This window comes from Saimiri boliviensis, chromosome 4 (genome assembly GCF_048565385.1).
Source record: "Saimiri boliviensis isolate mSaiBol1 chromosome 4, mSaiBol1.pri, whole genome shotgun sequence".
Taxonomy (NCBI): domain Eukaryota; kingdom Metazoa; phylum Chordata; class Mammalia; order Primates; family Cebidae; genus Saimiri; species Saimiri boliviensis.
Window position 1 is genome coordinate 88,734,153 of NC_133452.1, and position 23,288 is coordinate 88,757,440.

Here is a 23,288-nt window from a genome sequence, read left to right on the forward strand (position 1 = left end):
ATGGAGGCTGAGGAAAGTCTCGCGATATTTAAGATTCCAGGAGGCGGTGCGTTGCCACGGAGATCGGGCTGTGCTGCTAGAACACACGCGCAGTCTAGAGCCTCTAGTCTTCCGGAGAGATTGAACATGGCGGCTGCTCAGGCAGTGGAAGAAATGCGGAGCCGCGTGGTTCTAGGGGAGTTTGGGGTTCGCAATGTAAGACTTGTGGCCTTGAGCTCAGGCGAGAGGAACGAGAGCGGAACAGGGATGGGTCTTGGGATTGGCTCACTCTCCCTTCGTGGACAAACTCATCTCTTTGCTCTAGGTCCATACCACTGACTTTCCCGGTAACTATTCCGGTTATGATGATGCCTGGGACCAGGAACGCTTCGAGAAGGTGAGTGGGGCAGGAGTTGTCCGGGGAGGGTTATGAGGGTCAGACCTTCTGTGTCTGTCTCAGAAACTGCTCTTGGGGGTCGCTCCGTTTGTAAGGTTGTTGAGCATTGTGTTAGACGCTCCGTTTACAGGACAAGTTAGACACCGTTTCTACCCAGTTCTGCAAACAAGATGTTCAGTCTTGTTGAGGAATGGTGCGTATAAACAAGTGAATCTAGTGTAATATGGTAAAGGTGGTTGATAGCTATGAAGATGGCAGGATTGGCTTGGGGAGCATTATGCTGAGACCAGGAAGAGGGGCCCAGAGGTACTTAACATTTCTTGAGGAGGGAACATCTGAATTGAGCTTTGAACCGTAAGTAAATAACGAGTTAAATTACGAAGGCTTTGAGTTTCAAATCAGTGAAGTTGAGGATATACAGGTTTTGTGTGTATTTAGTCTATTATTGTTTCACTTAGCTTAAAATAAGGATTAAAATTGCATTTAAGTAGATCACTGAATGTTACTGTTTATGCAACTGAACTTTGTGTGCAGCTTATAAACATGATCTATAAATCTATGCTTGGGAAAATTTTACTTTTTTTAACCTGTTGATACAAGGAATAAAGTATGAACAATGAAAAAGGTTAATGCTTTTTCATCAAACAAATTATGGTGTGAAGTGTGCTCCGGGAATGTCCAAGCAGTTCTGGCACTAGTGGTAGGCAAGATTGAAGTGTGTCTTGGGCACTGTTGATGTTAGGGAGCTTGAATAGTTAAGCAGACATGATTAGATTTGCAACCTTGATAGCTGGGAGGGAATGAGTTTGAAGAGGATCATATGGAGCAGGCAGATCTGTTCTAAGGGAAGCTGAGGTTGAAGGTATGAACTAAGACTGGTGGTAGATATAGAGCAAAGGAAGAATAGAAGGTAAATTTGTGATTGCTTTGGTAAAGGCTGTTGAGGTAGCATAAAATGACTTCTTGGCTTGCGAACTGCTTTGATGCATTGTGGTGTCATTTACTGAGAGAAGAAATGGTTCTGGGGGAACAGGAATGATGATGCATTGTTTCCTGCATACGGAGAAATCTAGCAGGCTAGAAGATTGCATGTTTGAAATGAGATCAGAAGGGAGATAAAATTTTGGGAGTTGTCAGCACAGATAGTTGCTAAAACCGTTAGTTTGGTTAAGGTCACCTGGGAGAGAGACAAGAACCTGGTAGATTTAGAGATGGGTGGAGGTTGTTGATCATCAGAGAAGGAAGAATGGAGCTCAGAAACCAGGAGAATAGTTCAAAAAACGAGGGGACTTTTTTTTTTTTTTTTTTTTTGAGATGGAGTCTGTCGCCCAGGCTGGAATGCAGTGGCAGGATCTCGGCTCACTGCAACCTCTGCCTCCTGGGTTCAGGCAGCTCTCCTGCCTCAGCCTCCTGAGTAGCTGGGATTACAGGTGCACACCACCATGGCCGGCTAGTTTTTTGTATTTCTAGTAAAGATGAGGTTTCACCATGCCAGTCTCGAACTCCTGACCTCATGATCCATCCACCTTGGCCTTCCAAAGTGCTGGGATTACAAGCATGAGCCATTATGCTTGGGATTTTTTAATCAATACCAGGCATAACAGAAGTCTAGTAAGAGGACTGTCTAGTGTCAGCATGACTAAGCCGTGTGGTGGATTTCTGTTCTTTAGTAGAATAGCTTCTGTGGATGGTTTGGTTGGGAGCCATATTGGATAGGGTTTTAATGAATGGAAGACAAAAATTGAGACTTTTCATGAAACTAAAGCAAGCACTGGGCGAGAAAGAACATTTAATAAGGGACATCTGGGCAAAGGGTGGTTTTTGGATGAGTGGATAATACTCAGAATCATCTGAGGGGGAGGTATGAAGAGCTATTACAAAGAGAGCAGGCTTCACTTAATGTTTTTCCTGTCCCTCTAGAATTTCCGTGTGGATGTGGTACACATGGATGAAAACTCACTGGAGTTTGACATGGTGGGAATTGACGCAGCCATTGCCAATGCTTTTCGACGAATTCTATTAGCTGAGGTATTGGCAGGCATGGTGACAAGGTTGGATTTGCTTTGGGAACTGCACTGACACTTGGAGTGTCACTTGGAGAATTAAGTGTCTCAGGCTGTCCTTCCCTTCTTATTTTTCCTGGAGTTTTGCTGGCTAAGGATTTTACCTTCTCATTCTCTGTAAATTTCTCATTAAACATTCTAGGAAGAGAGATAGGTCCCTACCTTTGGAGGTTGGAGTTTGTGGGGGTCTATTGGGTTTTTGCTGATAAGTGATTCTTTTTCCTTGGGCAGGTGCCAACTATGGCTGTGGAGAAGGTCCTGGTGTACAACAACACATCCATTGTTCAGGATGAGATCCTTGCTCACCGTCTGGGGCTCATTCCCATTCATGCTGATCCCCGTCTTTTTGAGTATCGGAACCAAGGTGAGAAAATGAAATTTTGGAAGAAGTGGACTGTCTGGGTTTAAATCCTGGTTGACTGTGACATTGGGTAAGTACATCAGTGTTTTTCATCTGTCAGAACACTTGCCCTGTCTTCCCAAGTTTGCCAAGATAATTAAATGGGAAACATGTAAAGCATTCAGCATGGTGCTGGCACTCAGATATTTACTAGTTCTTAAGAGCTCCCTCCATTGGCGCAGGAGATGAAGAAGGCACAGAGATAGACACTCTACAGTTTCGTCTTCAAGTCAGATGTACTCGGAACCCCCATGCTGCTAAAGATTCCTCTGACCCCAATGAACTCTACATGAACCACAAAGGTAAGTAGTGGTAGAGTGAGGAAGAGGACCCACCTGTGGGTGGCTGCTAGTTTTAGGGACTGAGATCTTCTGATGCGTTTTTCCTGCAGTGTATACCAGGCATATGACATGGATCCCCCTGGGGAACCAGGCTGATCTCTTCCCAGAAGGCACTATCCGACCAGTGCATGATGATATCCTCATCGCTCAGCTACGGCCTGGCCAGGAAATTGACCTGCTAATGCACTGTGTCAAGGGCATTGGTGAGAACCCTGTGGGCCTTCCTGGGAAGGGCAATGGGCCAAATGACTAAGGAACTCAGCCGAGATGGTAGGTAGAAAGCCAACACGGTTATGTTTTTTGCTGTAAGTAGCTTAGGAAGAATGAAGAAGGGTTTCCTATAGGCAGATTTTCCTTTTTCCCCTCCAGGCAAAGACCATGCCAAGTTTTCACCAGTGGCAACAGCCAGTTACAGGCTCCTGCCAGACATCACCCTGCTTGAGCCCGTGGAAGGGGAGGCAGCTGAGGAGTTGAGCAGGTGCTTCTCACCTGGTGTTATTGAGGTGCAGGAAGTCCAAGGTATGGTATTTGGGATGCTGTTCAGGTCAGGACACAAAGTATATTATCTTTGAAGGTGACAGAAATAAAAACTGTGGGCTCCTCAAAGTGTAACATGGTTTGCTGCTACCAAGTGGCAAATTAGAAAAAAAGAATCAAAAAACATGGTTTGTTCTCATTAGGTAAAAAGGTAGCCAGAGTTGCCAACCCCCGGCTGGATACCTTCAGCAGAGAAATCTTCCGGAATGAGAAACTAAAGAAGGCCGTGAGGCTTGCCCGGGTTCGAGATCATTATATCTGTGAGTATGAATTGGTGAGATGGGTGGGCAATGCTCTTTGGTGCTGCAGCTTCCTTCCAGTCTAATTGTCAAGTTTATGAATAACAGGGGCTTCTTACAGGCAAGCCCTGCCCGGGCTAAAGTGTCCCTTTGGTCCCCAGTCTCTGTTGAGTCAACAGGGGTGTTGCCACCAGACGTGCTGGTGAGTGAAGCCATCAAAGTACTGATGGGGAAGTGCCGGCGCTTCTTGGATGAGCTAGATGCGGTTCAGATGGACTGAGCTTGGATGCTCCTGAGGCAAGCTGAAGCTTTGGGTTCTGACGGACCCACCCTACAGGACTGCTGTACAGAGAGCCCAGTGCGTCTAGGGATCCTGAGTTTTCTGGGACAATTCTAGCTTTATTTTTAATCAATACATTTTGTTAAATGTGCCATAGAATGAGACTTTTAGGCCTTTATAAGGCCTTAGATGTAAATAAATTCATGTCCAAACAAAAACTTTTTGAGACTACTTTTTTTTTTTTTTGAGACAGAGTCTTACTCTGCCACGAAGGCTGGAGTGCAGTGGCACAATCTTGGCTCACTGCAATCTCCGTTTCCTGGGTTCTAGCAATTCACCTGCCTCAGCCTCCCAAGTAGCTAGGATTACAGGCGTGCACCACCACGCCTGGCTACATCTAATTTTTTTTTTTTTTTTTTTGGTAGAAACAGGGTTTCACCATGTTGGTCAGGCTGGTCTCAAAACTCCTGACCTCAAGTGATCTGCCCGCCTTCGGGCCTCCCAAAGTGTTAGGATTACAGGTGTGAGCCACCACGAAAAAGGAGGGCCTCACTTTAGAACTGGTTTGGCATTTAGCAATTAAGAGCATCGGATGTGCACTTCAGCCTGCGTAAGACCTAGTCTTGAAAACAAAAAAACACCTCCTGAGAATTGACAAATTAAGGTGGTTTCTGGGAGCACAGCCAAACCCCTAGAAAACATTCAAGCTAGAGTGAATGTGCCACTTCACCTATCTCCTGGATTACCAGGGACGTTCATGTTGCTATTGACAGCTCCAACAAAAAATAGCAATTCCCTTAGGTCAGGCCCAGCAGCCACACATGAAAACACACTGAGAACGTTATGAGCTGCCTAGTCTGGTTATGTCAGGAATAGATCCTTTTCTTTTTTTTTTTTTTTTTTTGAGACGGAGTTTGCTCTTGTTACCCAGGCTGGAGTGCAATGGTGCAATCTCAGCTCACCGCAACCTCCACCTCCTGAGTTCAGGCAATTCTCCTGCCTCAGCCTCCTGAGTAGCTGGGATTACAGGCACGCGCCACCATGCCCAGCTAATTTTTTGCATTTTTTAGTAGAGATGGGGTTTCACCATGTTGACCAGGATGGTCTCAATCTCTTGACCTCGTGATCCACCTGCCTTGGCCTCCCAAAGTGCTGGGATTACAGGCGTGAGCCACCGTGCCTGGCCTTAGATCCTTTTCTAACTGGCATCCCATTTCAGAAAGCTTGAAAGACCAGGTTCATTGATCACATTTTTTCCTGTTTAGTCCCCTTTGCAAGGTGCTCATGAGGAAGTAAGCATGTGTTTTTTTTGTTTTTTTTTTTTGGATACGGAGTCTTGCTCTGTGGCCAGGTTGGAGTGCAGTGGCACAGGCTCGGCTCACTGCAGCCTCCACCTCCCAGGTTCAAGCGATTCTTCCGCCTCAGCCTCCCGAGTAGCTGGGACTACAGGTGCGTGCCAAATACCCGGCCAATTTTTGTATTTTTAGTAGAGACGGGGTTTCACCATGTTGGCCAGGATGGTCTCGATCTCTTGACCTCGTGATCCACCTGCTTCGGCCTCCCAAAGTGCTGAGATTACAGGCCTGAGCCACCGCACCCGGCGGAAGTAAGCATGTGACTGGAGCACGTGACTGGTTTGAAAAAGGCAGATGGGTCCCTTTCTGTAGGAAACTGAGATTTTTACTGACATGCAGATGTGCTTTAGAGTTAATGTTTCTACAAAAGGTTTCTATAAACAATAGAAAATTTCTAGCATGACATCACAGGATGTTAAAAATATTACAACACAATAAATACAACTACACCCTCCACAGCCCCAACCAGACAGGAATAGGCAGCTATAAGGTTTGGAGGGAAACACTGAGATCGCCTTCACAATCAACAGAAACCCAGAGCACCACACAGGAAGAGGGAACAAGGGCAAGTCTATGCAGCAGAGAGAGCAACACACGACTCCAACTTCTGCTTCCCCAGCTTTGCCTTTTCCCAATCTGACCCTGCCTGTGGCCTGCAACAGCCAGAAACCACAGCTTCAGTCCACTTCAGCTCTCATAGAAACCCTCTTGTCAATGCACTGGATGGACAACAGGTCTGTTTTTGTGCCAAGCACATGGGCACACACTGTGGTTTCTATATTGATTAAGTCTGCCTTATGGCCAGTAATAACTTCAGGGCCAGGTGCTATATCTGTGTCCTCTCTGCTTACAGGGCCTTTCAGTGACCTCTAGAATGGACTCACAGTACAGGTTGTGATGCAAAGGCATATATTTTCTTTTGGAAATGGCCCTTGAGAAAAGTAACCAGGGACCTGAAAGACCATGAGATTGTGGAAGGCACCTAGACTTAGTCCTAGGAGAAGACCAGTGGCTTTGCTAGCTGCTTATCACAGATGTAGCCTAGTTGGTCTGGATTATCCTTGGATGACAATGGTGTCATGTGACACTATATAGGGTACTGTGGCTCTTGTGCCTGAGTGGACCCTGAGGCTAGGGAAGCCAGACTGAGGGGTCATTCATGGATGGGCAAGATGTGTGAGCTCTAAAGGGGATGTTAGCACTAAAGATTGCCCAGTCCTGGTCCGTGGAGGTACTATACTTGATACTGTGCCGAGTTTAGCAGTAGCCTGTACCATGGGTCCCATCAGGTGAACAGATTCTTGCACAAAGCAAAGTTGAGGAACTGGCCAAGTTCTCTTCAGCACTTAGCACCTAATCCAGACATGCCCCTTAGGGAGTGGGGAAAATTCCCTGCCAGCCCAGCAGTAGAAGGGCTCAGTGGGACTTGGAGTGGTCCAAGAGAAACTCTGGCACAAGTAGTTGAGGGCTATGCTCTTGCTGCAAGCCTCACTAGTTGCAGTGTTGGGCACAGCACCCCTAGTTACCATTCTGTACAGGTGTGTGGCTGCACAGGGGTGGGAGGACGTGCAGGAGAAGGGCAGCTCTGCTCTAGCTTTTCTTGGAGAAGCCAAAACTCCAAGTAGAATGGGAACTATCAGGGACGTTTAGACAGAATGGTATAAGCCCTAACTCCCTTTCTTTGTACTTTAGTATAATTACTTCTGGCCCTGCACAGGGCCTGTTCTCTCCAGCTCCAGACCTGGATCTCTCTCCAGGCTGACCATGGTGGAGTGAGGTGGCAGTGCCAGAAGGGACTAGAGATTAGCTACAAAGGGAAAGAAGAGATGACAATAAAGGCCGAGGAAGGATGCCCAAAAGCTTGATTCAAGGTTCAAAGATGGTGGCCAGGCCACCCCCATCATTGTCTAGCACCTCCGTCTCCAGCACTGGCTTTGGTTTTTTGAAAAGTGAGGGAAGATTCTTAATGTGAACTTCTTTTCGGAACTGCTCTCCCAAGGGTTTCTGTGGAAAACAAATGAGAAAGAATTAATGTTGGGCTCTAAGCAGTAAAGATTATCTCATCATAATGGTCAATAACTACAGCTGCTTTATGGTTTTCCTATACACATGATTTAAGAAGGGGGTTGGGTGCACTAATGAAGGTGCATGACCTACCCCAATGCAACCAGCAATGAGGCGTTTGAATTGGTCCTTTCGGCGCTTGTCAGCCACTTTCTGCAGGGAGGGGTTTAAAAGCTTGCAGTCAAACTGGTCCAGTGAGTCCTTCTGTATTTCAGGGATTTGCTCCATTACAGCTCTTATCTCCAGGTACCTGGGGCGCTGGTATCAGTAGGGATAAACTTGCTGGATGTAGGTCTGGACACTGCTACCTTCCCCATTTCCCACCACACCCGTTTCTAAGAGATAGCACCAGCAATGATAAGGCCTAAGAGACTAGGAGCAGATACTGAGTGATGAAGCTGCAGCCATCCTGCCCCCATGCTTTCCCCACTCACCAGCGCCTCATATATCTGGAAGGCCAGATGGACCAGGGAAGCCATGCACCCGTCGTGCTGCCCGTGCATCTGTAGGCCTTTCAGCACACTGGTGAAAAGCCACGTAACGGCATCTGCGAGCAGTGTCCCTGACAGCACCTGGGGAGACAGCTGTGCTTTAGGGCCACAGGGGGCCTCTCTGAAGGCCTCAGTACCCCAATTCTTCTGAAAGATTTAGTCAATCTGCATGACCCAAACCTTCCATGAGGGACAGGGGAAAGGAGTGGAAAACCATACTTGTTTGAGGAGAGGCCAGCAGAGCTGTGTGGTCGTCCTCTGGCAGGACAGAGTATCCTTCCAGGCCAGGGAATTGAAGGCTGTAATTAATAGCGCTGTACAAACATCCTAAACAGGAAAGGATGAAGGATTACAATGGAAAAAGCAGCACAATTTTTTGATTATTCTTATGTATCAGGAGCTGGTGTTTTCTTTTTTCTCCCCCCTCTGAAGATGGAGTCCTCGTTTTGTTGCCTAGGCTGGCCTCAAACTCCTGGGCTCATGTGATCCTCCCATCTCAGCCTCCTGAATAGCTGGGACTACAGGTGTGTGCCACCGTGCCTGGCTTAGAAGTTGGAGTTTCATATAGCTAAGCAGGAAAAATAAAAGCCGAAGTGAGTTTACTTCCTCTATTTTTGTTTATCAACAGTCAAAAGAAAAAATCACTGGGAGGCCGAAGCAGGCAGATCATGAGGTCAGGAGATCAAAACCATCCGGGCCAACACGGTGAAACGCCGTCTTTACTAAAAATAAAAAAATTAGCTCGGCATGGCGGCACATACCTATAGTCCCAGCTACTTGGGAGGCTGAGGCAGCAGAATTGTTTGAACCCAGGCGGCAGAAATTGCAGTGAGCCGAGACTGAAGGTTGTGCCACTGCACTACAGCCTGGGCGACATTGCGAGACTCCATCTCAAAAAAAGAAAAAATTAAAATGTGAGAAAACCTGTATGTGTATGATGGAGACAAAGCTGCTCAGGTCTGGCTAGGGGAGGCTAAACACCAGGGATCTGCATCAGTGTGCCTACTATGTGTTTTTCTGAGAGCTTCTTCCTATGCTGGTATGGGAGACACCATGGCATTGCACCTTTTCCCTCTTTTTTTTTTTTTTTTTTTTCCCCTGGGGGCTTTAGGAACCAGGAACTTATATAACAAAAGAGTATCAGAAAAATCTCTCCTGATGGCATCACAGAGCAAGAAAAGTAGGAGGCTCCCCAGCTGAGCAAGGAGTAAAGGTATCACCTGCTCCTACCCACCTCATGTTTCATCAGACATTTGCCCAGGTCTGTAAGCTCTGCCATAGCTGAGGGGGAGACCTCTGTCGCCATCATCTCTTCATCTGTAAGCAGGCAGTAGAATGTTAAGCTCTATCCTTTCAGAACAGAGAAGATTATCTTGTTTTGACAGAAGCGCAAAAAACAAAGCAAAGCTGAGTGTTCTAGGCTAACTGGTGCTACGTAGTACTTCTTAATAGAAGCCCATGCCCATGGCCATACCTGGGGAGCTTCCAGGCAGAAACACAAAAAGCTGCAAATGCTGAAGATACTTTGTTGTTGGACAAGTATTTGAGCACCCTCTGTACCAGGCACTGATTTAGTTACTGGGGATCAAAAAAAAAAAGGACAGTAGGTCCCTTCCCTGATGGGAGTTTACGTTCTGACAAGGGAAGTAAGAAAGAAAGGAATATATAAATAAAAAACATAATGTTGGATAGTGACAACTGCTATGAAGAAGAATAAAGCAGAGAAATATAGAGTAGCTGGGGTTGCTATTTTTCATAGGTTGGTCATGGATGAGCTCTTGGAAGAGGTGGCATTTGAATGAAGCAAGGGCATTAGATCATGTATATAGTTGGGAGAAAATCATTCTAGACAGAGGAAAAAGCAAGTGCAAAGGCTCGGAGGTGGGAGTAAGATGGAGGCATAGAGCAAGAGGGCTGGTCCAGAGATAATAACTAGATGTAGGATGTCTCCTCCTCACCAGACTGCAAGGAAACTGACCTGATTCAGAAGGAACAGTATCGGGAGGCTAAGAGCAGACCTCCAAGGTCTCAGGCTCACTTACCATCTCCATCTGCTGGGGGAGCACTACTGTGGTCAGCACCCTTCTTTGAAACACAGCAAACCGCTAAAGCAAGAAAGCAAGGTTACTAGGTAAAGGGAGGGTGTATACTACCACGACAGCCGCTTCAGGCCCACTGATCCCAGTCTGTCTCTGGCCAGGTGAGGAGGGAAGATGATTGGGGATACTGTCCAAGGCATAAAAATCAGCTTCACCAATATAGAGGCATTCTGATGACCAGACTGTTTTGGTCCTTCAAGTTCAACTAGTGGGAGAAAATTACAGAATTCTCTGAGAGTGAGAGGGTGTTGATACATCCTTGGTATACTTTGAATCTTAAACAAAATGACACAGTAAAAATAAAAAGGAAATTAACAGCCTCCATGCCCAAGAATTTAAAAAGTTTCCCTATTTTGCCAAAACTAGGAAGTTATTCCTAATGAATCCAAATTCTTCCTGCTATTTTAGGTTTTCCCCCCATATTCTGGCCTTGGTACAATTCAGCTTGAAATTCATCAAGTGTCCTTAGGTTGACCAAGGACTGCCTTGCTTCTATCTAGTTATTTCTTTAGGGTCTGTCAGTGTTGCTGCCAACATGAATCTTTGCATCAGTCAGGCCTTCATGGGGTTGGCTTAGAGACCAGCTCTTCTTCCAGAAAAATTCTCCAGAGCCCTGTTTTCCACATGCCACTTACTGATTAGGTCCATGACTTCTCGGGTTAACATCCTCACCAGTTGCTCCTCCAGCATCTCTTGAGACTCTGGGTTTTCATCTGCAGCCTCATCTTCTCCACTGCAGAAAACCAGGGGGCCAAGTTCCACAGGAGTGCAGAAAGGGAAGGACAAGGAAAGCAGGGCCCTAGCCGGACTCTCTGTGACCAATTTCTTCTCCTTAGGTCAATGTTCTATGCACAAGTTGGGAATGGACAGCAGTGATCCCCTGAAGGACACTATTACGAGTGACTCTGTCCAGTTGGATAGACATTACAGAATCAAAATACGTAAGGTAACAATAGCCCCTATGAAGGCTGAATCTCAGTCTGCCTGCTGGTCACAGGCTATCCAGACAAGCCATCTATTACCTAGGCTGAGAATGACTACAAGCTACTGCTCTTCTAGCCCTGAGACAGCAGAATCCCTGCCCACTTCCTTTCCTCATCCCAAACCTGGCTGCCAGCTCATCCACCAAGAAGGGGTGGGTATCCCTTACCACAGCAGGCTCCTCTGGTTGATAACTTGCCATTTCTGAGAAAGCCTCTGGGAAAACACAAAGGAAATAAATGCTAGAATTGGGGAGAGGATTGGAACACATAATATCTAAAGTCAATTCCACTTCATGATTAAAATTAGCCAAGGATAAGTCTAGGCATCAGTGACAGCCTCTGTAGACTCCACACCACAAAGTTAAAAAAGCCATCTATGGTTTCTGTAACCTCTCCCATGTCCAAGATAATGGTGGTATATCAAACACCTCTTTGCTTGGAAAGAATTAAATTAACATTTTTAGAATTCTTGGGTCTCTAGACATACCTGTTCTCCACCCAGCTGGTCCCCCTGCTTAATTCCAGAGTCAGGATAACAGACCCAGCATTCCTGGCCAGGGTCTGTGAAGAAGCATTCCTCTTCCTACCTCTCCTCAGTTAACAGGAGGTTAGGAACAGAATCTGCATCTGAAGCTGCCTTCTGGCAATTAAATCAGTTTACTTCTTTGGGGTTTGCTCAATCCTACAGCAAGGATAGTATGCTAGGGTAGAAGCTCTGCCTAGCCAGTCTGGCAGGGCTAGGGGACAACCCTTCTAGGAGCTCCTGACTTGCAAGGCTCAAAAATGGCCACAGACCTTAATAGTAATCTTTTTTGTTTCCTGTTCCTGACTTAACTCTTACCATATGGAGGTAGGTGAAAAGAGGTCCGAGGATGGGGGATACCAGGGCTTCATAGTGCTCTGGGGGACAGAAGAGCACCAGAGGCTTTACAAAGACCCGTGCTGCAGCAAATTAAGGAATTGTAGTGCATAAGCACACACCCTCATCTGCCAGGTGGTGGGCTGCACCCCTTGGGCAGAATCAATCCCTAAACGATTTGCCAGATGTCAAAAATATCCTGTGTAAATAGTGAAAAATCTTCAAGTTCCTTTTCTAAAATCCTAAACAGTATTAAATCCTCAATTTCATTATACTCTTAGTTTAGCTGTACTTTTATCAGGCTGCATATTATGGTCACTGGGTTGCCTGAAAGTTGGAAGAAAAAAATAGGAAGGAGGATATCCTTGTAACAAACTCTTCTTCATGATTCTCCTTATAATTTCAGGTAAAAAAGACAGACACTCAACTAAACAAGGGTCTGAATAAGAAGTATGAAAGTGCTTCTTCTGGCTGGGTGTGGTGGCTTAGGCCTGTAATTCTAGCGCATCAGAGGCTGAGGCAGGAGAACTCCTTGAGCCCAGGAGTTTGAGACCAGCCTTGGGAACATAATGCAGATCCCATCTCTACAAATAATAATAAATAGCCAGGTGTGGTGTGCATCTGTGGTCCAGTCCAAGCTATTCAGGAAGCTGAGGTCATTTGAGCCTACAGGTGAGCTTTAATAGCACTACTGCAATCCAGCCTGGGTAACAGTGAGACCCTGTCTCAGGAAAAAAAACAAGTGTTTCTAAAAACACGGAAAAGGGATAAAAGTTTTACCTTTCATGGCTGAGCACGGTGGCTCATGCCTGTAATCCCAGTACTTTGGGAGGCCGAAGCAGGCAGATTGCTTGATGTCAGGTGATCGGGACCAGCCTGGCTAACATGGCCAAATCCTGTCTCTACTAAAAATACAAATACTAGGTCAGGCGTGGTGGCACACACCTATAACCCCAGTACTTTAGGAGGCCGAGGTGGGCAAATCACTTGAGGTCAGAAGTTCGACCTCATGTGGTCAGCCTGGCCAACATGGTGAAAACTGCTCTTCTAAAAACACAAAAAAATTAGCTGGGTGTAGTGGCATGTGCTTGTAATCCCACCTACTTGGGAGGCTGAGGCATAAGAATCACTTGAACTCAGGAGGTGGAAGCTGCAGTAAGACAAGATCGTACCACTGCACTCCAGCCTGGGTAATAGAGCAAATAGGGCGTGGTGGTACATGCCTATAATTACAGTTAGTTGGGAGGCTAAGGGACGAGAATTGCTTGAACCTGGGAGGTAGAGGCTGCCGTGAGCCAAGATCACACCACTGCAAGCCTGGGCGACAGAGCAAGACTCTTATCTTAAAAAAAAAAATCTATATCTATATCTATATCTATATCTATATATATATCTATATATCTTTAATATTTCCAAGAAGGAGGAAAGTAAAAATTTCCCCCTAAGGAAAAGTTTATGGCCATCTGGACCGTCTTCATGTTTTTGCTGCAATCTGCCAGTGTTTTTAATGACATGATGCACTTAGATACATAATCTCATCTCTTCCTTCCAGTTCTCCCTCCTCCCTCTGGTTCCTGTTAGCTGTTTCTGTCTCTAATTTTCGGATCTTTGGGGTTATATAGGGACTTTCGAAAGGATATGAAGCATGGGTCTGAGTCGGTAGTCAGGAATATTGTTCAAGTTGACAAAGGCTGAGCTGAGAAGCTGGGTAGCAAGGTCCTCCACAGAATAGAAGTCTTGCTGCATGGAAGGGCCTGCCTTCCCTAGGATATGAAAACTGTAAAGGGGGAAAAAAAACACGGGCAGTGACAAATCCAACATCTGTTACTGCCAGCCCTGACTGTCCCATGAATTTCATTTCTAGCCTACAATAAGATTTTTCAGCCAGAAAAGCAGCTGTATTTACTTAAGAGAACTTACAAATACAGCATCTTTTTAAACACAGATGTTAGCGGCCAAGATCAGTAGTAGCTTTCATTACTATTTAATGTGGACTCACAATGGAGGATCTCATTAGCTAGGCTGATCAGCGTACTGGGTTAGTGAAGCCAAAGCCCATGAGTGCCAGTTACCTCCCCAACCCATAATCACTATCCAGCCACCTCACTACCATGAGAAGTAGGCTGCAAGCAGTGTAGTCTAAGCAATCCCCATCACTTTTAGCTTCTGCTTGGGTTTCATCATTTTATACACTAGAAACACAGACAAGTTGGGCATGAAGCAGGCTGGGACTGTGAGGCTCATATGACAATTACAAAAAAAAGCAAATGCAGTAAAGCAGGCTGTTCATTTTTATTTAACACCAGAATCATTAATTTCCTATCAAATTCTTGCCTCACCTTACCTGTACACTAGATGAAAAGTCCAACCCACGGACACTCCTATACAATACATACCTAGGAAGAAAATATGGAGAGGCAGCATTGGTTCCTTACCAGTTTTCATAGAGGGTAGAGAAGAAACGCTGCATTCTTTCCAAGACGGTTTTGAAGACAGGAGAGTCACTGAGTTCCAAGAGAGGCTGAGGTAATCCTACAGGGAAACATGGGTCAGGAACATGACACTCCACTGTGAGGAGTTTCAACTGGCCAGCACTACAGCAGGCAGATGTGGTTCATGGGTGAAGACGTGTGTATGTCTGATGCTGTAACTGCAAAGCAGCTGGCTACGTAATTTGTTACACTCTTTTGGTAGGGAAAGGTGAAAGCTACTTAAGGACCCAGAACTTTAGACTAGACCCAGGTACTCTTTTTTTTTTTTTGAGGTGGAGTTTCGCTCTTGTTACCCAGGCTGGAGTGCAATGGCGCGATCTCGGCTCACCGCAACCTCCGTCTCCTGGGTTCAGGCAATTCTCCTGCCTCAGCCTCCTGAATAGCTGGGATTACAGGCACGCACCACCATGCCCAGCTAATGTTTTGTATTTTTAGTAGAGATGGGGTTTCACCATGTTGACCAGGATGGTCTCGATCTCTTGACCTCGTGATCCACCCGCCTCGGCCTCCCAAAGTGCTGGGATTACAGGCTTGAGCCACCGCGCCCGGCTGACCCAGGTACTCTTTTACTTGCTTTTTTTTTTTTTCCCCAGATACAATTTGTACCAAAAAAAAATGACAACTCAAAACTATTTTTCCATAAAAAGCTCAGGGGATGCCCCTACTATTAAGTTGTGAAACCCCCTGCAGTTTTGCTCTTGTTGCCCAGGCAGCTCACTACAACCTCCGCCTCCCGGGTTCAAGTGATCCTCCTGTGCTTCAGCCTCCCAAGTAGCTGGGATTACAGGCATGCACCACCACGCCCAGCTAATTTTATATATTTAGTAAAGATAGGGTTTCTCCATGTTAGTCAGGCTGGTCTCAAACTCCCAACCTCAGGTGATCTGAGTGCCTTGGCCTCTCAAAAGCCTTGGGATTACAGGTGTGAGCCACTGCACCCAGCTGTGAAACCCTTTTTTTAAGCAAAACCTTACACAAAAGACTAAGATGTATAGCAGCTCAAAATGAAACCCACTTACTTAGTATTTAAGGATCTATCCTTAAGGGTAATCAGAGATTTTACATTTGAAGTCTTATAGTTAGAAGCTAGCAGAGGGAACTGTTTGTCCATTCTAGTTGGACAGACTGGTTTGTCCATTCTGGTTGGCCACTTATTTCTATGGCAGGAGTTCCTGACTTCACTTGAATAATGGGATGGGGGTGTGTGGTGAAGCAACACCTACCTTTTATATTAATAGCAATACACATCTTGGGAGTTCTATTTTTACTGGTGTCTGCAACATAACCCTTAAGTGGAATGGTGTCAAAGGAAAAGCGTCAGGACGACCTAGGCCAAAACAGACACTCCAGCCTGGGTGACAGAGACTATGACTCTCAAAAAACAACAACAGGGCCGGGCACGGTGGCTCAAGCCTGTAATCCCAGCACTTTGGGAGGCCGAGGCGGGTGGATCACGAGGTTGAGAGATCGAGACCATCCTGGTCAACATGGTGAAACCCCGTCTCTACTAATAATACAAAAAATTAGCTGGGCATGGTGGCGCGTGCCTGTAATCCCAGCTACTCAGGAGGCTGAGGCAGGAGAATTGCCTGAACCCAGGAGGCGGAGGTTGCGGTGAGCCGAGATTGCGCCATTGCACTCCAGCCTGGGTAACAAGAGTGAAACTCCGTCTCAAAAAAAAAAAAAAAAAAAAAAAAAGCAACAACAAAAGGACATCCAGTAAGGATAAGATGAACCGAGGAGAAAAAAGTTTACATTTCTTACCTAATATAGCAGATTTTTCCGCGTCAAGCATATCCAGAGCCTTGGTGAAAGGCTCTGCCATTTTGGCTAGCATTTCTGGTGCATATAATGTATTGTGGGTTCTGAAAGAAACAAGAATGCTATTGAACTTTTTCATCTGATGCAGAAGTAAAGAGTGAGTTTTGCTTGTAATTCAGTGAATACTACAGTTTCACACAGACAGATCTGCCCATCAACACTACTACTGACAGGGGAAAGAAAAGAAGGTATAAATATCTGAATGCTCGCTGGAGGAGGGAACAGACCTGTACAGATAATTAGTATACAATACCTAAGATAAATTAACATGAGAACCAAACCCCAAGACAACAGGACAGTATCAGAGTCCAGAGCTAGAAAGCAAAATTCTTTTAAACCTGAGGTGAGCCCAGGAGTTTTCTGACCTCTAGTGATATGGAATGAAATATGAGCAACATTGTGGATTCACAGGTAGGAACACGAGGAGGTAGTAATTTGCCCCATTTTTCAATGTTTTGTCTTAATTCCAAGAGCACGGACCTTGCAACAGCTGTTTGGACCTGACAGGAACATACTTGCTAAAACATGCTGCCCCCCCACCAAAAAGGCCTACCTGAGCAAGAGTTTGAGTAAGGAGCAAGGACTGTGAACTTGATACACCTACTGTCCACAGCACTCTTTCCTGCTCACAGAGATGGCCCCACTGAACAACTGATGGCTACAGGTTTAAGATGCTAAATGAAAACATCTTTCAGGACATGTTTAAGCCTCCATAGTTTGCTCTTTTTGATTTTTGCTTAAGAAGTCATTTGCTAGCTGGGGGCAGTGGCACATGCCTGTAGTCCCAGCTACTTGGGAAGCTGAGGTGGGAGGATCACTTGAGCCCAGGAGTTCTGGGCTGTAGTGTGCTATGCCGATTGGGTGTCCGCACCAAGTTCGGCATCAATATGGTGACCTCCTGGGAGTGAGGGAGCACCAGGTTGCCTAAGAAGGGGTAAATTGGCCCAGGTCGGAAATGGAGCAGGTCAAAACTCCCGTGCTGATCAGTAGTGGGATTGCGCCTGTGAAGCCACTGCACTCCAGCCTGGGCAACACAGCGAGACCCCGTCTCTTAAAAAAAAAGAAGTCATGCTGGCAGGGAGCAGTGGCTCTTGCCTGTAATCTCAGCACTTTGGGAGGCTGAGGCAGGCGGATCATGAGATCAGGAGTTCAAGACAAGCCCGACCAATACGGTGAAACCCTGTCTTTACTAAAAAATACAGAAATTAGCCAGGTGTGGTGGTGCACCCCTGTAATCCCAGCCACTCAGGAGGCTGAGGCAGGAGAATGGGGAGGCAAAGGTTGCAGTGAGGCAAGATTGTGCCACTGCATTCCAGCCTGGGCGACAGAGCAAGACTCTGTCTCAAAAAAAAAATTTTTTTTTACTTCTTGGGTTTTAAAATACCTGAAATTTTTTTCTGTGTATGGTGACTGGTAGGAATCTAATTGTTTTCTCCCTATAGAGAGCCAACTATCCCAGCATTGAGTAGTTGATTTTTGTTTCGTTTTTAGGTCTCACTTTGCTGCCCAGGCTGGAGTGCAGTGGTGTGATTATAGCTCACTGCAGCCTCAAACTCCTGGGCTCAAGTGGCCCTTCCACCTCAGCCTCCCGAGTAGCTGGGACCATATAGGTGTGCATCACCACACCTGGCTAATTAAATTTTTTTTTTTTTTTTTGCAGAGATGGGGTCTGTGTTGCCCAGGCTGCTCTCAAACTCCTGGTCCCAAGAGATCCTCCTGCCCTGGCCTCCCAAAATGCTGAAATTACAGGTATGAGCTACTATACTCATCCATCTTTTTCTCACTAACTTTCATTACTTCTGTCATAAATCAACGTGTAATACATACCTGGGAGTCTTTACGAGGCCCTTTTACTATTGTATTGAACCCATCAACACTTACAAAGGATTATCTCCTAAGAAACTGAACTGGTATGAAGTCAGTAAGAAGGGTCTTAAAGGCCCTTTTACTATTGTGTTGAACCCATCATCACCTACAAAGGATTATCTGCTAAGAAACTGAACTGGTAGCTGGGCGCGGTGGCTCAAGCCTGTAATCCCAGCACTTTGGGAGGCCGAGGCGGGTGGATCACGAGGTCGAGAGATCGAGACCATCCTGGTCAACATGGTGAAACCCCGTCTCTACTAAAAATACAAAAAATTAGCTGGACATGGTGGCGTGTGCCTGTAATCCCAGCTACTCAGGAGGCTGAGGCAGGAGAATTGCCTGAGCCCAGGAGGCGGAGGTTGTGGTGAGCCGAGATTGCGCCATTGCACTCCAGCCTGGGTAACAAGAGCGAAACTCTGTCTCAAAAAAAAAAAAAAAAAAAAAAGAAACTGAACTGGTATGAGGTTAATTTTCTAGAACCAAGGTCATATTAGTATATGTTTTAAGTTTGTCCAGCCATATGGTGTCTGTTGCTGACAACTCAACTCTACATTGAAGCACAATAACAGCCATAAACAGTAACTAAATGAATGGGCATGGTGTGTTCCAATAAAAGTTTACTTATAAACATGTGGAGGCTTGCATGTGGTCCTCAGGCTGCAGACTGCCAACCTTTCCTCCTTTAGACATATTCACATATAATGAATATAAAGGAAAGTAGACTACATCAAACAATACTACAGATGCAATCATCAGAATTTCGCCAGGGAAACTCTATAAGTACAAGTCCGCCTTTTTCAACAAATAAACTGAAAAGAAAAGAGGGCAGGGCGTGGTGGCTCATGCCTGTAATCCCAGCACTTTGGGAGGCTGAAGCAGGTGGATCAGTTGAGCTCAGGAGTTTGAGACCAGTCTGGGCAACATGGCAAACCCTGTATCTACTAAAAATACAAAAACTGAGCCAGGTGTGGTGGTGCACACCTGTAATCCCAGCTACTCGAGAGGCTGAGACAGAAAAATCGCTTTATCCCAGAAGGCGGAGGTTGTAGTGGACTGAGATTGCACCAGTGCACTTCAGCATGGGTGACAGAGGGAGACTGTCTCCAAAAACAGGAGAGAGAAAAAAAAAGGGCAACTTATAAATTTAGAGACTAAGAGATATCTTTTTTTTTGGAGACAGAGTCTTGTTATGTCACCCAGACTGGAGTAGTGGCATGATCTTAGCTCACTGAGACCTCTGCCTGCTGAGTTCAAGGGATTCTTGTGCCTCAGCCTCCCAAGTACCTGGGACTACAGGCACATACCATCACACCTGGCTACTTTTTTTTTTTTTTTTTTTTTTTGAGACGGAGTTTCACTCTTGTTACCCAGGCTGGAGTGCAACGGCGCGATCTCGGCTCACCACAACCTCTACCTCCTGAGTTCAGGCAATTCTCCTGCCTCAGCCTCCTGAGTAGCTGGGATTACAGGCACGTGCCACCATGCCCAGCTAATTTTTTTGTATTATTTTTTTAGTAGAGACAGGGTTTCACCATGTTGACCAGGATGGTCTCGATTGCTTGACCTCGTGATCCACCCACCTCGGCCTCCCAAAGTGCTGGGATTACAGGCTTGAGCCACCGCGCCCAGCCCACACCTGGCTACTTTTTAAAGGTTTTAGTAGAGACGGGGTTTTGTCATGGTGGCCAGGGTGGTCTCAAACTCTTAGCCTCAAGGATCCCTGCCTGCCTAGGCCTCCCAAAGTGCTGAAATTATAGGGGTGAGCTACCACGCCCAGCCTAATTTAGTAACCAAGAAAGTATCTTAATCAAATATATATGTGGATAAGGAGAAAAAAGGAAAGCATTTGGTGATATTTGAATACCGAGTGTATACTAGATTTTGAGTTACTGGTAGTACTTTAAGATATAACAATGGAAATGTGGTTATATTAAAAGACTTATTAATAGATCCATATTGTCTTTTTTTTTTTTTGAGACCCAGTCTCCCTCTGTCGCCTAGGCTGGAGTGCAGTGGCGCAATCTTGGCTCACTGCAACCTCTGCCTCCAGAATTCAAGTGATTCTCCTGCCTCAGCCTCCCAAGTAGCTGGGACTTACAGGTGTGCACCACCATACCTGGCTAATCTTTTGTATTTTCAGCGGAAACGGGGTTTCGTCATGTCAGCCAGGATGGTCTCAATCTCCTGACCTCACGATCCACCTGCCTTGGCCTCCTAAAGTGCTGGGATTACAGGCATGAGCCACTGTGCCTGGCCCATATTTCTTTTGATTTGGGATTTTTGCATCTATGTTTACAAGTGATTTAGGCCTATAATTTTCATCTTTGGTACTGTGAATGTCTGGTTTTGGTATCAAAATAAATAAGCCTTATAAAATGAGTTGTGGAGCACTGCATTTTTCTATTCTTGGGAATAGTTTGTCTGAGATAAATTATCTGATCCTTGAAGGTCTGGGAGAACTCATGTAAAATCATCTAGGCCTGGAGTTTTTGGTTTAATTTAACTACTACCAGTATAATTAATATGAAGTTTATATCTCTTTGTTTCCTATCTTTTTGAGTTAGAGTAAGTTACATTTTCCCTGGAAATTATCGATTTTTAAAATATTTTATTTTTAAAAATAGAGAGGGGACTGGGCATGGTGGCTCACACCAGTAATCCCAACACTTTGGGAGGCCAAGGCGGGGGGATCACCTGTGTTCAGAAGTTTGAGACCAGCCTGGCCAACATGGTGAAATCCTATCTCTACTGAAGATACAAAATTAACCAGGCATGGTGGCGCATGCCTGTAATCCCAGCTACTCAGGAGGCTGAGATAGGAGAATCACTTGGAGGTGGAGCTTGCGATGAGCCAAGATTGAGCCTTTGCACACCAGCCTGGACAACAAGAGTAAGACTCTGTCTCAAAAAAAAAATAAATAAAAATAAATAAATAAATAAATAATAGAGATGGCGTCTTGCTATGTTGCCCAGGCTGGTCTCCAGTAATGTTCCTACTGTGGCCTCCCAAAGTGCTAAGATTACAGGGATGAACCAACATACCCAGCCCCATTTTTCTTAAGCTTTTGAATTTACTAAGGTTATCACTGGTATTTTCAAAGAACCAGCTTTATTTTTATTATAATTAAAAACAATTGAGCCATAATTCACATAAGATAAAACTAACCACTTCAGGAATACTATTGAGCCTTAAAAAAAAAATGAGATCCTGCCTTTTGAAATAATATGGATGGCACTGGAGGTCAGTCATCATGCTAAGTGAAATAAGCCAGGCACGGAAAGACACATCACATACTCTCACTCTTTGTGGAACCTAAAAGTTAAAACAATTGAACTCATGGACACAGACAGTATAAGGATGGTTAGCAGAGGGCTAGGGAGGGTAGTGGGGTTAGAGGTAAGGTAGGGATGGATGGTTAATGGGTACAGAAAACCCAGAAAGAATAAGACCTAGTATTTCATAGCACAACAAGGTGACTATAGTCAATAATAATTTCTATTGCACATTTAAAAAGTATAACTGAGCCGGGCGCGGTGGCTCAAGCCTGTAATCCCAGCACTTTGGGAGGCCGAGGCGGGTGGATCACGAGGTCGAGAGATCGAGACCATCCTGGTCAACATGGTGAAACCCCGTCTCTACTAAAAATACAAAAAATTAGCTGGGCGCGGTGGCGCGTGCCTGTAATCCCAGCTACTCAGGAGGCTGAGGCAGGAGAATTGCCTGAACCCAGGAGGCGGAGGTTGCGGTGAGCCGAGATCACGCCATTGCACTCCAGCCTGGGTAACAAGACCGAAACTCTGTCTCAAAAAAAAAAACCTAAAAAAAAAAGTATAACTGGAGTTGAGTATAACTGGGTTGTTTGGAACACAAAGGATAAATGCTTGAGGGGATGGATACCTCTTTTTTTTTTTTTTTTTTTTTTTTGAGACGGAGTTTCGCTCTTGTTACCCAGGCTGGAGTGCAATGGCTCGATCTCAGCTCACCGCAACCTCCGCCTCCTGGGTTCAGGCAATTCTCCTGCCTCAGCCTCCTGAGTAGCTGGGATTACAGGCACGTGCCATCATACTCAGCTAATGTTTTGTATTTTTAGTAGAGATGGGATTTCACCATGTTGACCAGGATGGTCTCGATCTCTTGACCTCGTGATCCACCCGCCTCGGCCTCCCAAAGTGCTGGGATTACAGGCTTGAGCCACTGCGCCTGGCCGGATACCTCATTTTACATCATGTGATTATTATGCATTGCATGCCTGTATCAAAACATCTTGTGTACCCCATAAATATATGTACTGTGTACCCACAAAACTTAAGAAAACTAACAAAAACATCCCAACAAAACCTAACCATTTTTAACTTCATAATTCAGAGGTATTTAATACTTTCAAAGTGTTGCATAAACCACCTCTACCTGGTTTCAAAACATCTCCATTGCCTCTGAGATAACTCTCATGCCCATTAAGCAGTAGCAGTTTATCTATACGTTCTTCTCCTCTCCAACCTGAGGCAATCACCAATGTTTCAGTCTCTATGGATTTACTCATCTAGATATTTCATAAAAATGAAGTAATACAATTTATGGCCTTTTGTGTCTGGCTTCTTTCACTTAGCATAATGTTTTGGAGGTTTATCCACAGGATAGTATTTATCAGTACTTCATTTCATAAGTATTGTAGTAATTATCAATACATTTTTTTTTTCTTTTTTGAGCTAAGAGTCTCATTCTTTCTCCCAGGCTGGAATACAGTGCAGCAATCTTGGCTCATTATAACCTCTGCCTCCTGGGTTCAAGTGATTCTCCTGAGTCAGCCTCCTAAGTAGCTGGGATTATAGGCATGCATGCATACCACCACACCCGGCTAACTTTTGTATTTGTAGTAGAGATGGGGTTTCACCATGTTGGCCACGCTGGTCTTGACCTCAAGTGATCTGCCTGCCTTGGCCTCCCAAAAATGCTAGGATTATAGGCATGAGCCACTGCACCTGGCCGATTTTACAAATCTGGTGTGTATTTTATACTTACAG

The 23,288-nt window shown here is 45.4% G+C and overlaps 2 protein-coding genes across 6 annotated transcripts in view; one reads left to right on the plus strand and one right to left on the minus strand.

The window, feature by feature from the left end:
* The first annotated feature begins 51 nt into the window (after window positions 1-51).
* Window positions 52-21,801, plus strand: POLR1C (RNA polymerase I and III subunit C). Of its 5 annotated transcripts, XR_012517262.1 has the most exons (10): window positions 55-195; window positions 305-376; window positions 2,297-2,404; window positions 2,671-2,803; window positions 3,022-3,141; window positions 3,231-3,383; window positions 3,550-3,699; window positions 3,861-3,977; window positions 18,061-18,149; window positions 20,407-21,790. XR_012517262.1 is itself a non-coding variant. In XM_074397843.1 (9 exons), exons 1-9 carry the CDS (start codon window positions 127-129, stop codon window positions 18,632-18,634), a joined length of 1,161 nt encoding a protein of 386 aa, XP_074253944.1. In that variant the 5' UTR covers window positions 52-126; the 3' UTR covers window positions 18,635-21,801. The 5 variants fall into 5 exon arrangements, 4 of the variants coding, with proteins under 4 accessions (XP_074253944.1, XP_074253943.1, XP_003923097.1 ...); XM_074397843.1 differs by lacking the exon at window positions 18,061-18,149 and having other exon boundaries at window positions 52-195; window positions 3,861-3,991; window positions 18,410-21,801; XM_074397842.1 differs by lacking the exon at window positions 20,407-21,790 and having other exon boundaries at window positions 18,061-18,457.
* Window positions 6,355-23,288, minus strand: part of XPO5 (exportin 5) — a 50,659-nt gene continuing 33,725 nt past the window's right edge. The window contains exons 21-32 of the mRNA XM_003923035.3: window positions 16,344-16,444; window positions 14,523-14,619; window positions 13,728-13,864; window positions 12,070-12,167; window positions 11,396-11,442; window positions 10,881-10,978; window positions 10,189-10,251; window positions 9,381-9,463; window positions 8,366-8,473; window positions 8,090-8,227; window positions 7,749-7,913; window positions 6,355-7,595 (exon numbers count right to left, since the gene is read on the minus strand). Coding sequence (XP_003923084.1) covers window positions 7,458-7,595; window positions 7,749-7,913; window positions 8,090-8,227; window positions 8,366-8,473; window positions 9,381-9,463; window positions 10,189-10,251; window positions 10,881-10,978; window positions 11,396-11,442; window positions 12,070-12,167; window positions 13,728-13,864; window positions 14,523-14,619; window positions 16,344-16,444 — 1,273 coding nt within the window. The 3' untranslated portion in view covers window positions 6,355-7,457. The remainder of the gene's footprint in view (window positions 7,596-7,748; window positions 7,914-8,089; window positions 8,228-8,365; window positions 8,474-9,380; window positions 9,464-10,188; window positions 10,252-10,880; window positions 10,979-11,395; window positions 11,443-12,069; window positions 12,168-13,727; window positions 13,865-14,522; window positions 14,620-16,343; window positions 16,445-23,288) is intronic.

Bases quoted from the DNA above. Each gene is read 5' to 3' on its own strand.
- POLR1C (XM_074397843.1), top strand. From the start codon at position 127: ATGGCGGCTGCTCAGGCAGTGGAAGAAATGCGGAGCCGCGTGGTTCTA. The intron at 3,142-3,230 runs GTAAGTAGTGGT...TTTTTCCTGCAG, and splicing joins ACTCTACATGAACCACAAAG to TGTATACCAGGCATATGACA. The intron at 3,992-18,409 runs GTGAGATGGGTG...CTGAACTGGTAG, and splicing joins ATATCTGTGAGTATGAATTG to CTGGGCGCGGTGGCTCAAGC.